Source organism: Spermophilus citellus (genome assembly GCF_964194105.1).
Source record: "Spermophilus citellus genome assembly, contig: SCAFFOLD_147, whole genome shotgun sequence".
NCBI classification, from domain to species: domain Eukaryota; kingdom Metazoa; phylum Chordata; class Mammalia; order Rodentia; family Sciuridae; genus Spermophilus; species Spermophilus citellus.
In genome coordinates this window covers 481006-497744 of record NW_027672876.1, presented here as the reverse complement: position 1 = coordinate 497744, position 16739 = coordinate 481006, and the positions used below count along the sequence as shown (strand labels likewise).

General features: G+C 54.7%; 1 protein-coding gene across 1 annotated transcript; it reads right to left on the bottom strand.

Moving 5' to 3' along the window:
• Window positions 1–642: 642 nt before the first annotated feature.
• LOC308640488 (cip1-interacting zinc finger protein-like) lies at window positions 643–16405 on the bottom strand (the record flags this gene model as incomplete). Its single annotated transcript, XM_081312378.1, is given in 19 exon segments — window positions 643–679; window positions 681–871; window positions 1222–1240; window positions 1242–1335; window positions 1556–1625; window positions 3076–3228; window positions 3412–3525; window positions 4009–4096; window positions 6187–6224; window positions 6226–6312; window positions 7124–7318; window positions 7964–8085; window positions 8283–8815; window positions 9396–9504; window positions 9683–9776; window positions 11903–12126; window positions 13960–14031; window positions 15301–15416; window positions 15650–16405. Coding segments are annotated over 19 exon segments (2484 nt in total). The 5' UTR covers window positions 15778–16405.
• Window positions 16406–16739: the final 334 nt, after the last annotated feature.

The following is a 16739-nucleotide window of genomic DNA, read 5'->3' as shown; positions in this document are numbered from 1 at the left end:
AACAGAACTCAGGAGCCGGTGTGGTGTGGGTCCCCTCTTGATGGTCCTGCTAGTGCTGCCTGGCTGGAGGCCGCAGCCCTGCTGAGGAACCAGGAACTCAGAGCCACAGTGCCTGAGGGGCAAGGACCCCCACACCTGCACCTCAGCTCCCACAAGGTCCAGCTAGAGAGGCCAGCATGGGCATCAAGCGCACACCTGGTCAAATCCTGGCCACTTGCCAGCTCTGTGACCTTTGGCAAGTCACTTGACCTTGCTAGGCCTCAGTTTCTTCATCTGTAATTTGGAAGTAGCCACAAGACCACCTTCTAGGGTGACAGTGAAGTTTATCCTAACCCTGATAACATTATTAAGAGGGAGACAGGCTTAGAGAGGTCAATGCCTTGTGAGTCCCTGGTTTTCAGGGAGCCTGTCATTGGTCTCCCCGTTCTGCCCCGACATGGTCCCCAGAGAGGCTGGGCCCTGGTTAACGGCCTAGCCGGGGTGCCCCCTTCCCCTGGTCACCAGACAGAAGTGCTGGTGGGAACTGCATCACCAAAATGACCTTCTTTTATTGGATTTTGAGTAAAAACACCAACCACGTCAAAGTTATTCATATACACTCCTAGAAAGCATTAGTAGATAGGGACCCAGAAGGGTCTAGGCTCAGGTTTTGAGGCGAGTTGAGCGTCGGGGAGGGGGGTGGAGGGTTGGGGGGTTGAGCTGTCACCTTGCTGGTGGTTTTGGCCACGTCCTGGGTTCTGGGCTGGCTGGGTGGGCGGCCGCTACTGCCATGGGAGGTGAACAGTGCAGTCAAAGCATTCCTGGCATTGATGGCGCACCGACGGCTCACGGGCCGGGAGGTGGGGCTGGGGTTCTTGGCTGCTTTGTATTTCTGGATACAGAGGATGCCAGAGAAGTCAGGGCTCCCTGCCTATCTGGGGTGCTCCCAGCCAGCAATTCCTTCCCCAGCCCCAGGCAAGACAGCATCACTGCTGTGTGACCCTATGTAATACTGTCAGCCTCTCTGGGCCAGGGCTCTGAAGTTAATAGCCTGGCCCTCAGCAGCCCCCAGAACCATAATAGAAAGAGCCAAGCCCCATACCAGCTTGGATTTCCTTCTAGTTGTGGGATTGTGCCTGGGGCTGAGGCTAAACATAAGAGAAGTGGCCACTGACCATCCCCATCAGCTTGGTCAGAGGCTGGGGCCCTGGGCAGGGCAGGGAGGGAGGATGTTCAGCTCACCTGCAGGTTCTCAAAGTGACTTGCAGTAGGAGAGCTGTGTGCCCGAGTTGCTGTGGTAGAACTTGTGGCAGATGCGGCACACGTAGCCCATCACAGGCACCAGGAAGTCCATGCCTGAGGGACAGACAGCAGGGTCCACACACGTCCCTGGAACCAGCCAGGTGTCCGCCCTCCCTAGGGGCCCATTTGCTCCCCACCTTCTAGGCAGGAGTAGAAGAGCCAAGAAAAAACGGGGCATAGGCTGTCTGGCCAGAGCGTCTGGGCTGGCATCTGGGGGTGCCTGGAGGCCGAGCCCCAGCAGCCCCTGTGTGCAGGCCCAGGGCCGGGCTCTTACCATATGCAGTGTTGGGGTTGTAGGTCTCCGAGCCCTTCCACTCCTCTATGGATATATCTCTGGACCTCACCTGGAGACATGCAAGCATGTACCTTGAATTTGACTCCCTGAGACCCCTCCCAGACAGGTCAGTAGCCTGGAGCCCACCCATGTCCTCAAATACAACATCCCCTGGACTTCCAGGCTGTTGTGGGTGGCATCTGCTGGGCCTTCATGTGCTCCTCTTGCTCCCAGAGGCCCTTCTGGTTTGTGTTTTCTAGCCTCCACTCAGTCGGTCCCCTCCTCCAGGCAGTCCCCCTGCTCCTGTTTTGGCGTAATCCACACCAAGTCTGCTCAACACAACGTGTCACTTCACTGCAACCCCATGACAGCCCTCTACAGTTGCACCCATTTCACATTAGAGGACACTGAGGCCCTGGAGACATACACTTGCTGGTTTGTGGAGGGGTGGGGTGGCGAACCCCGGGAGCTCAAGTCAGAGTCCAAACTCACCTGTGAGCCCCGCCAGCTTCCCGAGTTCCTGTCCAAAACCACAGTGACCTCGGTCCTGAGGTGGGTTTCGGATGGGGTTCAAGGACCTGCATCTCACCTACTAGACCTGAGCCCCTCTCATAAGAGGCCATTGTCTCTGGCCCCGTGGGTCCCTGTGTCTGCAGCGCCCGCCCACTCACCAGGCAAAGAGTGCCAGGAGTGACAACCAACCCCTCTGCTGTGCCTTTCCGGGGACCACCCTGGACTGTAAGGGGGGCAACCAGGCAAGGACCAGGCCGTGGTCCTCACCTGTCCCTGTGTCCAGCACCAGAGCCCAGCTCAGAAGAGGGGACCGGAAACATCTGTTAAACTGGGACGAATCCAATTCTTTGCAAGATTCTGCAATGAATCTGATTCTCCTGGGAGGCAGCAGAACTGGGTCAGCAGAGACCCGCTTCATGTCATCCAATAAGATGAAATGCCAGGACAGAGCATGGTGCCTGCCCAGCGCGGCAAACAGGAAGTGCTCGAGAAATGTCAGCTGCTAACGTCATCACTGTCGCCTTACACTGAGTCCTGCCCACTACCTAGCTGCTGCCTCTGCCTTTCCCGACTCTGTCCCACCCTTTCCCTTCCTCCACACAGGCTAGAATCTCGGCCAGCCTCCCAGAGCCCTGCACGCTCCACCTGCCACTCAACAGTTAGCCTGATGCATATGGGCAGATACGGATAATAGGGTTCATAATAAATTGTGGCCAGGTATGGTGGAACAAGCCCATGATCCCAGAGACTTGGGAGGCTGAGGCAGGACGATCCCAAGTTCAAGGCCAGCCTGGGCAACTTAGTGAGACCCTGTCTCAAAATAAAAAGGGTTGGGAATGTAGGTCAGTGGTAAAGTGCTCCTGGATTCAAGCCCAGTATCTTCCCCTGCCACACATACAAAAAAACAACTTGACATTCATTAGTTTCTACAAATGCCAGCCCACTACCAGGCCCCCAGGGTTGGAGCGAGGACCCCCTAACTGACTCCCACAGCCCACCCTAAGCACCTGCTTGCAGAATTCCTCCTCAACCTCAATCTCTTCTTCTTCTTCTTCATCCTCATCCTCCTCTTCTTCATCACCCTCAAAACAACTCACGGCATCCACCGTGATGAAGTGGTCCTTGTCTTGGCCAGCTATCTCCTTCTCAAGCGTCTTCAGTTGCCCAGGGGAGTAGGTGAGGGGCTAAGGTCAGTTCTGGGCAGCCACAATGCCACACACCCCTCAGTGAATCCCTCTGGGACTGCTCTGGATTAGGCTAGGATAAACCTCAACCTGCTGTGTGGCCTTGGCCAAGGCTCTGTACCTCTCTGGGCCCATGTCCTCTGGGATGGGTGTGATTACCTCCTTGGCCTTGTCCTTGTGCCCCTGGGACTTCACATGCTCTACAAACTTGTGCGGAGTCTTAAAGTAGCGGTTGCAAATGGTGCAAAAGGGTCGCAAAGACTGTTTGGCGATCTGGGGAAAGAAGAGCAAGCCATGTGGGGTAGGCAGTGTCCCCACGTGCAAGCCCCTGACTAGTGACCAGGCAGTGCCCAGTACGGCTTCACCTATCATCCATAAAAGTAAGACCTACCACATGTATAAAAAGCCAGCAAGGCTCTGCCCCTGCCCTGGAACACACAAAACCACATCTTTCCCCTGTGTGGTGAGCACTGAGATGGGATGGCAGGTGGCAATGGAGGAGGTCAGAGACAGGACACAAGGGAGCCGCCAGAGGACCCCTATGCCCATGGAGGAATGGCAGGGTAAGCTGGTGCCATGCCCACACTGGACAGATGGGGAACCTGGAGCCCAAAGAGGAAGCATGGTAAGCTTGTCAGAAGCCACGCTGACGGACAGACACATAGAGACAGACACTAACTCTCTGCTGGCATCCTGGCTCCCCTCCCCAGCCTCACTGAGGAGAGGTGATGCCTTCGAGGCATGCAGCCCTTCTACCTTGTGGTCCTGCGTCCTGCGGTGCTGGATCAGGTCCCCCGTGTAGTAGACCTGGCAGGTGTTGCACCAGCGTCTCGGTGGAGGCTCTCTGGTGACAATCCAAACAAGCACAGTGTGACACTATGTTCTGGTGGGAAAGACACCAGCTCTCCCAAGCGCTCATGGATGTGATGCAACTCAGGGGCTGGGGTGTGGCTCAGTGGCAGGGTGTCCTTAGCCCTGCTTCAAACCCAAGGGAAGAGTGGGGAGGGCCAGGGCTAGGCCCTAGAGTCAATGGCTCGCACCACCAAAAAAAAAAAAAAAACCCCACAAGTGTTCCAAGTTAGTGAAATTAAGGGCTCTACAAAATAAGCAGATTTACATCAGTTTTGGGGGATGTAAGAACCTAGCCCAACATCCACTGATGAAGTCATGTGAAGTCGTGGTCAGACTGTGAGGCAGAGGGCTATTTAGAGGCACAAAAACTGTTCACTACCTCCTGCAGGATGATTCTACTTTCTACTTTTTAAGAGGTAAACACAGATAGGATCATGGGAGGAGGTGGGCCAAGAGACAATGTTTATCTCTGGGCGATGGGATTATGGGAGATTTTTATCTTCTTGTGTGTGCACGTGTCTCTGTGTGTGTGTTCTTGTATTTTCAAAATGTTAACTGAAGCCAGGTGCGATGGTCACGCCTGTGATGCCAGCAATTTGGAAGGCCGAGGCAGGAAGATCACAAGTGTGAGGCCAGCCTGGGAAACTTGGTGAGACCCTGTCCCAAAAATAAAAGGGGCTGGGGCTGGGCCTCAGTGGGAGGCCCCCTGGTTCAATCCCTGGTACCAAGAGAAAAAAGAAAACAGGGAGACGGCTCGGCTCCTGCGGACACAGGTGCTGCCTTTTGCCAGGTCACTGTGCAAAGAAGCTGGGGCAGTGGGTAGTCTGGCGCCTACAGGAGATGGAGCTTCTCTATAAAATCGTGTCCCCTGGATCCTCCTTCCATAGCCTGTCCTGCATATGCAATTTTAATCTGACACGTTTCAGGTTACCGCAAGCTCCCCGCAGACCTTCCTATTAGTGGGAGGCCGCCGCTGGTCTAGCCCAGCCCCAGCTTGGATGTTTGGTGGTTCCCAGTTCCATTCTTTCACCATTACATTAACTGCAAAGAACACCTCTGTGAGCTCCCTTCTCCTGTGCTTGTCATTATTCACCTACAGATAAAACCACGGAAGAAAGTGCTTCTCAGGGAGAACCCGCTAACAGAGACATGAGCTGCCCGTGAAGGGACAGACACCTAGCTTCTGGTCACATGAGGAATGAAAGCAGGGGCCAATCAAGAGCCCTTCTTGTCCCTCGTTCCAGCCTGGGGATGTTCGAGCTGCAACACTCTACCACAGAACCCCTGACCTCTGACTGAAGGTCACTGTCTGGCCTGTAAAAGGGTCCCCCGGGGCCTCTCGGGTTTGTTTGAATTCTGAATGAGCAGTTAACATTTTGAAATGGGGTGGTGTCACACGCCATCTGGGTTTCTAGATTCTCCTGAAAAACTAGAAGAACTTGAGCTGAGAGGCAGCTGTCCCGTAGACAGAGCCCATGTCCTGCAGTGGCCCAAGCCAAAAGTCCTGCTTCTCGGATGACACCTGCCAGCCCCTGCAGGTCTGTGATGGCTGCTGGGTCCTGACAGCTCCTGCAGCTTCCCCCAGCCCTTCTCACCCCAAGCACTAGTCCCAGAGCCAGGAGGGGGGATATTTCTGACCTCATGATGAGAGGGGGACACAGGAAACCCTCGTGTCAGGCCACAAGATGACCTCATCCTTACCACTGGATGCCCACAGTTGAGGTCACACAGGCCAGAGGGGCAGGGCTCTGTGCCACAACTCACCTCCCTTCTACATGGTTGGTCACATTGTTCCTGACTGGATGAAACCTTAAGAGATTGTCAAGAATTCCTGAACCCAACCCTCATGGGGCCATTTTTCAGGTGGGGAAAACTAAGGTCCAAGGTCATTGAGTTAAAGGAGCCGCTGGGGAAGGACAATGCTTAACCCAAAGGCAGATTTTGCAGAGGACAGATTTAGGGCTGGGCCTGTGAGACTGCCCACCCCCCAGCACTACCTCATTCAAGATGATTCTACTTTTTACTTTTTAAGAGGTAAACACAGATAGGCTCTTGGAAGGAGGTAGGCCTTCTCCCACTCACTCCTCTTCTCTCTCCAGGGCATCCCAGGGCATGGGCAAGCAGGGACAGGAGACAGGCTTGGCTCCTGTGCTGGATCTCCCCAAGCCGCTGCTGGTGCTGAGCCTCCGACAGGTGGTCCTGGAATTCCTGTAGCATGAAGGAGCCAGGCATGGGCATGGGGGGTGGGCCCCAGAACATGGGCAAGGGCAGGCCAAAGGGGACTGACTTCACGGCCAGCCTGCCATCTCAGTGAGGTCATTTCTTTTACAAAACAGCCCTGCGGGCCAGAGCAGGGACACTAAACTGAGCAGAGAACGAGTATACACACAAGCCAGGTTTACGCCCTAGAAGAAAGGGTCTCAAAGAGAGCTCTCTGATTAACACAGGTGTCCGTGCTCTGCCCTGGGGAGGCACCGAGTAAGAAGTGACAACAGCAAGAGTAGCAGCAACATAGGTATAAGCCTACTATTTTTTATGTTCATATTTTTTTGATACGGGGTCTACTGTGCCCAGAAAGGCCTTGAACTCCTGGTTTTCCGGCCTTGGCCTCCCGAGTTGCTGGGACAACAGGTGCATGCCATGATGTGCGGCCAAGGCTGCTATTATTGATGCCACACTCACTTGCCCAGGATTCAGGACTTCAATGACAAGTCACTGAATCCCCAGAAGCCCCAGCAAGGTGGGCCCTGTATGTTTCCTCGTCTGCTGCCAGAGGAACCAGGAGCAGGAGTGGAGCTTGCGTGCTGAGGTCCTCCCAGCTGTGCAGGGCTGATTGGAACCCGGTCTGCCTGACTACAATCCCACCCTCCTGGCTGGTCAGCAAATTCGGACCAATGGAGGCCCAGCTGCCCGGGGCAGGGCTGGTGAGCCCAGTGCTCACCCTGCAGCAGCGGTGGAAAGGGCAGTCTGTGCAAGCCATGGAGACCCCCACCCTTCCCACGGGCCCGGCTCTGAGCACCTGCTGGCTGGTGCAGCTGGCCTTGCAGATGTAGCAGAAGAACTGGAGAGCCTGCCTGGAGGGCGCGGGGGCCGCAGGGCTGGCGGAGGTGCAGTCACCGGGACGGGACACAGGCGTGAGGGACACAGTGCTAAATGCCCGGCTGTTGCTGCTCTGTAGGATGGTGACCTTCAGGGAGCCCCCGGCACCCCACATCTACAGCAGGAGCAGGAGCAGAGCTTCCACTATCTGGGTGCCTAGGGCAAGCCGGCCCCAGGGCTAACCGCCTATGAGCATCATCCCTAGAGTCTCAGACAGTGGGACTCTGGGCTGGCAGGTGAGGACGGGAGCTCACAAAGTTAGGATGTCCTGTGGCCAGGATTGGAGCCCGGGCCTGCCCAACTCCAAAGCCCACCCGCACCACCTGGTGCAGGACGGGTGGGGAAACTGAGACCCGAAAAGGGAAGGGGCCTGACCGCAGCTCCACTGTGAGCTGTGAGCCAAGCCCCACAGGGAAGCTACCACGTGGGTGACAATGTCCCCTATGAGAGGAGACTGAGGGCTCTAGTTTGGGGATGGGCTCACTGGAAGGGACTCTTGTCACCAAAAGCACCTAGAGGCCTTTGGAGCGGAGGCTGTGCAGGCAACTAACAGTGGTGGCGGGGGTGGGGTGGGGTGTTCATGGCAGACAAACCCACCCCCCTCACCCCCCACCCCCGTCTGCTGCCCGCGCAGCCAGGCAGGGCTGCCGTCCCTGCACATGCGGGACATGCACAGAGCCCCTGAGGTGGCCCAGGCAGGGGTGCCATTCCGCCATTGCCCTCTGGGGCTCTGGTGCTGCCACATTTCTACTCTACCCACCCCCAGCATCTCCCTGGCTCTTTTTTCACATTTTCCCACATCCAGGCCGCTGGCTGGCTCCTCCTGGCTCGCTCCCACGCTGACCTGGGTATCCACTGGCTCCGGAGAGGCCACCTCTGTGCCTGAAATGAAAGGTGTGCACCTTTTTTCAGGGTCCCTCTGCCTTCTCTGCCCACAGCCAGGACCTTGAAATCCTGGGTTCCAGGCCCAGCCATCAGGCTCTGGCAGCACCCGTGGCGGCTGGACAGTGCCAGGGAAAAAAGAAGGGCCTGGGCAGAGCCGTGCCAGCACCAGCAGGGCTGGGAGCCACCTCACTCACCTCCCCCAGCCTCCACTGCGTCGGGCGCCTGTGCCTCCAGCACAATGGCATGAGCCGGAGCTGGCGTTGGCTCGGGAGTTGGCACATACCCCGGTGGCTGGGCCTGTGGCTGACCCTGGGTCTGCGCTGGCACCTGAGTGGAAGGCTGCTCCTGCGGCTGCTCTGACAGCTGCTTCAGGGCCTGTGCCTGCGTGTGGCACTGTGGCTGTGTCTGTGTCTGGGCCTGCTTCTGCCGCTGCGGCTGCACCTGCTCTGGGGGCTGCGAACGGGCCTGTGGTTTCCCCTGATTCTGCTCCAGCCCTAAGTGCTCGGGGCAGGTCTGAGTTTGTGCCTGTTTGTGCAGTTTTGGCTGCACCTGGGTGTCCGCTGGCGGCATCTGTGGCTGAGTCTGTGGCTGTACTTGAGGCTGGAATCGTGGCTTCCCTCGGGCCTCCAGTGGCTCAGGCAGCAGCCCAGGGGTTTGCGTCTGCTTCAGTGCTCTCATCCGGGTCCATGGCTGCACTGGAGGCCCATTCTCTGTGGGCTCCTCTGAGCTTTGGATCAAAAGATCAAAGTCATGTCTTTCAAGAGGTTGCAGAGGTCTCCAGTAAGACCAAGACCCAATTCCAACTTTAGTTCTTCCACTTAAAAGTGAGGGCTTTGGACAGCTCCTTGGCTTATCTGGGCCTCAGTTTCCTTCTTTTGTTTTTTCTTTTTGTGGTGCTGGGGATTGAACCGGGGCCTCATGCATGCTAGGCAAGCACCCTACCACTGAGCCACGTCCCCAGCCCTAGACCTCAGTTTCCCCTAAATAAATTGGAGAAGACTGTTCTCTTCCACAGCTTGCTCACAAGCATCTAAACAGCCTTGTAAACACCTACTCTCTAAGGTCCCAGGGGCGCATGTTCACCTCTCCAACCTGCCACCACTCAGGCTTCCAGGTGGCTCAGCCTCAGTGAAACACCAGGGTCTGACCTGAAGCCTCCCCAGGGAGGAGCAGAAATAAGTCTCACCTCCCTCCAAACCACAGGCCAAAGCCCCTCCTTGCTCCAACTCCACTGAAGGGCGCACCCACTATCTTTGCAGGAATGAGCGCAGGGCACCTGGGCCCGGGGCGCTGCCAACATCAGTTACCTCTTGGTCCTCTTGGCTGGTGGCTCCGAGGCCTCACAGGGCTTAGGCTCAGGTGCTCGAGTGTGTTTTTCGCTAGTGATGGCCTCTGGGCAGGGGCATAGCCCCTGGTCTGAAACAGAGGCGGGCAAGGAGAGAGAGATCAGGCAGAATTCGTGTGAGTTCCAGGTGGGCCCGGGCTCTCCCCTCCAAGAATCCCTGCCTCCCACATCTGCCTCCCTTACACTGACCTTGCTCCCACTGCCCCAACCCACGCCCCCTCTGAAAGGCCAGCAGCCTCCCTCCCTCACCTTCAGCTGTGTCCAGTTGGAACTCTCTGGCTTCCTCAGACCCCTCTGGGGGGTCTGAACTGTCTTCCTCAGGCATCGTCTGAGAAGAGGAATCCTGCTTCCTTTTAGAAACCATTTCTGACACCTACCACCCAGCTGTCCAAGAGCAGCCCCACAGGACCCTCTGGCCTCAGTGTCTCCTCTCTCCCTTGGCCCTCTCTGTGTGTCCACGCTGGCCCTGTCTCTGGTCAAGTACTGGGCCTCTTCCTGCCCCACACCTTTGCCTGAGCCTCAAAGGCATTTCTTAGAGGAAATCTTCCTGACTCCAGACTAGGTCCAGACCCCTCGTTCAGGCCACCAGGCCTTCAGCTTCCCTTCTGAGGCATTTTCCAATCGTAACTGGTTGGAGCATTATTTGCATTAAGTCTCTCCACCAGCCCCCGAGATCTGCAAGAGGTCAGGCCAGAGGCCACATGTGCACTACTCACCAAGGCCCAGTTGGTTCCTGGGCACCTGGGAAAGGCTTCCAGAACCTGCTGCAGCCTCTACATTCCTCCTGCTAACTCCGCTATACAAGGCTGAGCAGGAAACACAACTGAACCCCACATCATTGCATCCCCAAAACTACCTATTCTGGGCCCCTCAGAAACTACCCAGCTCTTACCCTGCACAACAAGCTCCCCATCTGGGGCTCATGGGCCTGATCCTAGGCCTGTCTCACCCACCCCAGCTCGGAACCATAGTTTTCCCACAAGTGGTTCAGAAGTAGAGTGTGGACCTAGCATGTGCCAGGCCTTGGACTCCATCCCCAGCACTGCAAAAAGCCAAATGAATACATGCTACTTTTATTTTAAGAGGGAACTGCCTACAAAATTTTAAACTGTCTAAATTAATTGCCATACATAGAAGAAAAAGAGAAGCTGGCGATACAGTTCAGTGGTAAAGCACTTGCCTAGTGTGCGTGAGGCCCTGGCTTCAATCCCCAGTACCAAATACCAAGAGGAAAAAGAAAGGTAAACGCACCTGGGGTAGCACAATCTAAAGGTTCTTATTCACCCTTTCCCTGATAAACACACAAAGGCTGAGACTTGCACAAGGAACCACCTCCTCCCAAAGCATCCTGTCCCTGAGCTTCCTGGTGGTTCCTTGCCCACACACTGCTCCTGAGTGCAGTTTGGAGTTTTGGGTATTTTCTTGGTCCTGAGGTTGGAACCCAGGATTCTGCATGTGCCATGCAAGACCTTTACCAAGTAACTGACTTACATTCCCAGGCCTCACTCTTTTTTTTTTTTTTTAACTCAGGGCACTCAACCACTGAGCCACATCCCCAGCCCTATTTTGTATGTTATTTAGAGACAGGGTATCTTTGAGTTATTTAGGGCCTTGATAAATTGCTGAGGCTGGCTTTGAACTTGTGCTCCTCCTCAGCCACTGGGATTACAGGTGTGTGCCAATGAACCTGTTCCCAATTCACTTTTTACATTAATCACAGGTTGAAATGATAATATTTTTCATATGCTGAGATAAATAAAATATATCAGTAAAATTAATTTCTCTTGTTTTTGGTCTTTTTAATGTGGTTACCAGAAGACTTTAAATCACACATATAATATATTAAATATCATATTTTATTTCCACTAGGCAGTGCTGCTTAAAGAGAAATGTTAAGTAAATAAGTAAATATAATGCTAGTATAATACTGGTAAAATCATATTGGTGGGGCTGGGCTGTAGCTCAGTGGTGGAGGGCCTGCCTAGCACATGTGAGGCACTGGGTTTGATCCTCAGCACCACATGTAAATAAATAAATAAAATAAAGGTATTGTGTTTATATATATAAAACATTGGGACCGGGCATGGTGGTACACGCTGTAATCCTAGGGACTCAGGAGGCTGAGGCAGGAGGATTCAGAGTTCAAAGCCAGCCTCAGCAACTCAGCAAAACCCTAAGCAACTTAGCGAGACCCTATCTCTAAACAAAATTCAAAAAAAGGGCTGGGGATGTGTCTCAGTGGTTAAGCGTCCCTGAGTTCAATCCCCAGAACCCAAAAGAAAAAGAAAATCACGTCAGAGACACAGGACTATTTGATTTGAAATCTGGGAAACACTAGGCGAGTGTGACCCCCTCCCCAGTTCACAGATGAAGACCCCCAGGCACAAAAAGGAATGTGGCCCACCTGAAGGCCCGGGCAAGCCCTCCCAACCCCCACCCCAGACCTGCCCCATCCCAGCCACCACTCACCTTGCGATTGGTGAAGGAGGGGGCCCGGCTCTGTTTCTGGGGCATCCGCCCTGAGAGGTTGAGCTGGGAGGGATTAATGGGGACCCCAACAGGAGGGGGGCCCAGCAGGGACTGGCGGGTGGCCTGGGGGAAGAACTGCTGCAGATTTGGGGGTGCCAGCTGGGGCGGTGTCAGGCTAGGGGCTGTCAAAGTCGGGGTGGCCATGCTGTAGTCCCGGAGGTTGCCTGCAGGCAGGAAGAGAGAAGAGGGCTCACACCATGATTGGGTGGTAGAGGCGAGGGTCATGGGTCAGCTCCCAAAGCATTCTGGGAATATCAGATAATTCTCAGGAGACCCTTCCTGCCCCAGGGCAGCCAGAGGGAAGAGTAGAGCAGAAGGCTCATCCTACCTCAGACTCTGTGGCAAAGGAGGCTTTAGGGCAGGTTTCCTTCTCTGCTGGGGGTTGAGGTTGCCCCCCCCCCCGACATGCCTCTGGGTCAGGGTCAGTGGCTTGAGCACCCCAGCAATCCTGCTCATTCTCAGGCATGCTTTAGGGCACCCCTCAGGTATAGGAGACCCAGCACAGGGGCCACAGGGAGAACCAGCAAGAGTCTGGTCCCTGAATAATGAGGCCCCTCTGCCCCACTAGCTGCCTTACATCAAAGGCCCACCAGAGCCAGGCACTGGGCCACACATGGTCCATCACCGTGTCTGTCACCTGACCTGTCAGGCATCAGGGCAGTCATTATGATCTTCCCCAACAGTAAAAGGGAGGAACAACTTGCACGATCTCTATGAGGGGCCCTGCCGTCCACCTGCTGGTCGGGCCAGGATTCTCCTGATCCTGGGGGTCCCCTGATTCCTCTTTCTCCTGTCCTACCCATGCCAGCCACCAGCAGGTCCCATCATCTCTATCCACACCTCCCCAATCTGCTTCTCCTCCCCATCACTGCCGCATCCAAGCTGCTTCATCCCTGGCCTAAATCTCAGCTTCGCCCCGCACAAACCCTCCTACAGCTCCCTGCTGGTCAGGAATGAAGCCCTGGGTAAGGTCCAGCCCCGCCCAATCTCCTTCCTTGCTATTCTCCCCATATGTCCCTATGACATTCCAGTCACTTGTCCCTGTGCAGTCCTTCAGATATCCTGCCTCTGGGCCGGGCACATGCTATTCCCTCTGTAGAGGCTCCATAAACTCCACACACCCTGCAGCCCTCCCTTCAGAAGTCTCTCTCCCAAAGGCCTTCCCAGATCCTCTGTGTTCCCACAGCCCCTGATCCAGGGCAGCTGCATAATTTTTTTGTCTGCTTCCTGCTGACCCTTATCTGACTCAGCTCAGCACCTCAGTGAAGGCACAGAGCCTGGGAAATGTTTGAGGCATGAAAGGGAGGTGGAACTCTGTCCCAGTGCTCAGACAGGAAACACAGGGGTTAAAGCCTGTTTCAGTTCTCCTGTAAGAGCTGGGTTCAAATCCAGACCGCAGAGTATGAGGTCTGTGTCCTTAAACAAATCTATCCCCTGCTTTAAGCCTCAGTTCCTTTATCTATAAAATAGCGATCACCTCACAATGTTTTATGAAAATTCAATAGAATTCAATAAATATAAGTGTGCATGGTATATTGTAAGTGTTCAATTGATATACTTAATGCAAACACATACATACATATATGCAGAGAGCCAACCAATGCTTAAAAACAACAGGACAAAAGATGGAATACCTTCAAAGAAAGATAGAAAGGACATGGACAAGTCACAAAAAGCAATTGGGGCTGGAGCTGGGGCTCAGTGGCAAAGCACTTGCCTAGCACATGTGAGGCACTGGGTTCGATACTCAGCGCCACGTACAAAGATAAATAAAATAGAGGCATGCTGTCCATCTACAACCACAAAAAAATAAAAATAAAAAATACAAATGTTTAACAGATAAATATAAAAATGTTCAACTGTACTAGCACTCCAGGAAATGTACATTAAAACGTTAATGACACAGCTCTTTTGTTTTGCCAACCAACTTAGTAAATTATATGTATATGTATACATTTATATATTATGTATTATATATATAAAAAAGCAGATAATACCCAATGTTGCCGTGGGCATGGTGAGACCGGCACTGTCATACGTGGCTGATGGCATTGCAAACTGGTCCAGTCCTTTAGGAAAGCAAGTTGGCAATATTTATCAAAAGCCATAAAACATCCATCCCCTCAACTCAGTCATTCTACTTTTGGGAATCTATTCAAAGAAAAAAGTCGCAAACATCACATTTCTATTAAAATAGAAAAAAGAACAGCTGAGAAGACTTAGGTAAGCAAAGGGCACGTCCCTTCGATGAAATATTATACAGCTGTTAAAAGGGCTTTGGCAGAGAATGTCAAATTATATGGTTAAAGATCATGCTGTTCTATTCAGTAAAAAAGAAATAACACCCAGCCTCTCACTTATGTCAATCACAGTAGTCCTATACAATTCCACAAGTTTCGGTTTTCCCACCTCCCCGCCCTTTTTTTTACATGTTATTTTTCTCTTTGAAAAGTGTGACTTTTAATATGCAAAAGTAAAAGGGGGAAATAGGGTTAGGCACATAGTTTAGTGGTGGAATTCTCGCCCAGCACCTGCAAGGGCCTGGGTTCAATACAGTACTGAAAAAAAAATGTGTGTGTGTGTGTGTGTGTGTGTGTGTGTGTGTGTGTGAGAGAGAGAGAGAGAGAGAGAGAGAGAGAGAGAGAGAGAGAGAATATCTGTGTATACACTGGGGGTCCTTGTGTCTGGTTTCCGTTCTCATCTACACAGCTGTCATGTGGAAGTCAGCGTCAGTTTCCAGGACTATCCACACTCATGAGGCCCTGGCAAAGCTGAAGAGAGGTGACCATCCAGTCAGCTCCTGCCTCTTGTGCAGGATCATCTTGGGCACATGATCCCTTTCTGGGCCTCAGTGTTTTTATTAGGATTGTTGGTGTACCTTCCCTTGGGGTCATCAGTAGTATCAGGAGCAGCAGCCTGGAAGGAAGAGCTGACACTGTTTTCCATATGGGGACGCTGAGGCAAGGGCACAGCCTTAATGCTCAAGGCCCACTGCTTAGGAGGTCTAGCTGAGCCACTGCTGGTGTGCTATGTGACCTAGGGCAAGGGACTTACTTTCTCAGCTTCCTCATTGGCCAGATGGCATCTAATCTGAATGTCAGTGAGGTATGTGGAGCACTGCCCAGAGAGCCAGCGTCATGGCCCAGGGCACTCCTCAGTCTGTCTGCAGATGGACCTGCATTCAGCTGAGCAGCTTAGAGTCTTTCAACCCCTGGAGCCAGGGTGTCCTTAACTGTGAGTCAGGGCACTCTCAGGGTCACTGTGATTTGGTGAGACTGAGTGCTTGGCTTGCTGGGGAGCCAGTGTCCACACAGGATGCAAAGGGGCCTGAGTCATACCTTGTAACTGCTGCAAAAGCAAAGCTCTCTGGAGCATGGAGCCATTGAGGAAGGAGGCCGAGTGGGTCCCCTGGAGACTCAGAAGCTGCTGCTGGGGCTGCTGCTGGGGGAGGCCCCTGTGTTTGGAGGGAGTGTCAGAGGGTGACTGGGAAAGTTAGAACCACCTTCCTCCTTGAGACCCCCATCTCCTGAGCCCACCCTCCCATACAGATGGAGGATCCCCTTGGGGGTGAGAGGTGATGAGCTCTAGGACTCAAAACAAGGATGCCCCTGGGACAAAGGACTGAATGGAGGTGCTGCAAGACATGGGTGAGAGCTGAGGCCTCCATCCCCCAAGTGGGAAACTCACCTGCTGACAGCCATGGGCAAGGGGGCCTGTGGTGGGGGCTGCTGCAGCAGCTGCTGAAGCTGCAGCAATTGCTGCTGCTGCAGCTGCTGCTGCTGGAACTGCTGCTGCTGCTGCTGCTGGTTGAACATGGTGGCTAAGGGAGGGAAGCGGAGTAAGGCCGGGTCCCCACCATGGGTCAGTCCCGATGCCCTCCCCTCACCTCCAAGGCCATACACACCAACCCACAGTCCCAAACACCGGCGCTGAGCTGCACAGCTTCACTCCCAGCCCTGCCAGGGAAAAGCCACATTTGTACCCCTTTCCTTCCAATCCGCCCCCAGTCCTGCCAGGCTCAGGATTCAGCCACTTTCCTTGACAATTTCCTTCCAATCCTGCCAACGGTCCCTCCTCCAAACCCCCAACCTCGCCCCTCCAACTCTCCAACTCTGACGTTTCCAAGCTTCCAACATCCCCGCCCCACCTCCAGTCGATCTCTGCATCCATCACTTCCCGATGTCAGCTACTCCCCACTCACACCCCCTTTGAGACCGCCACCCTCTCCCTTTGTGCCTGTGTCGTGTCAATAACATCATCACCCTCCCCCAACCTTTCATCTTCCTCCCTCCACATCCCCAGCCCCTGCGCCCCTCCGATGCCGCCGCCCCCTCCCTCGGCAGACACAGCCAGCACTGCCCCGCATCCCGAGCCCCCGCCCGCCCGCGAAGCCTGCAGCCTCCGAGCAAGTAGCCACGGTCGCTGCAGCCCTCCGCGTCCCCGCCCCCCACCTCGGCTCCCCGCGCGGCTTCCGCGGCGGCCACTGCGCAGCCTCCCCCAAGCGCTCAGCAGTCGCCTCGCCACACGGGAAGCGCCGGCCGCGCACCAGTCACACTCGAGCCCGGTGGCTCCGGCTCGCGGGTTCTGGGACTCACCGCAACACCGCGGGCGCCTGGACGCTCGGAAGCCCAGTGCCCTGGCGGGCTGGGGCAGCGCCCTCTGCAGGACCGGAGGTTCCGCTGCAGCCGGTGCCGCCAGAACCGCCCCGTGCGTCCGTCACGCTGCGGGCGCGGCGTCAGCTCACCCCGGGCGGAGCCGGGGCAGCTGCGGCGCGGCT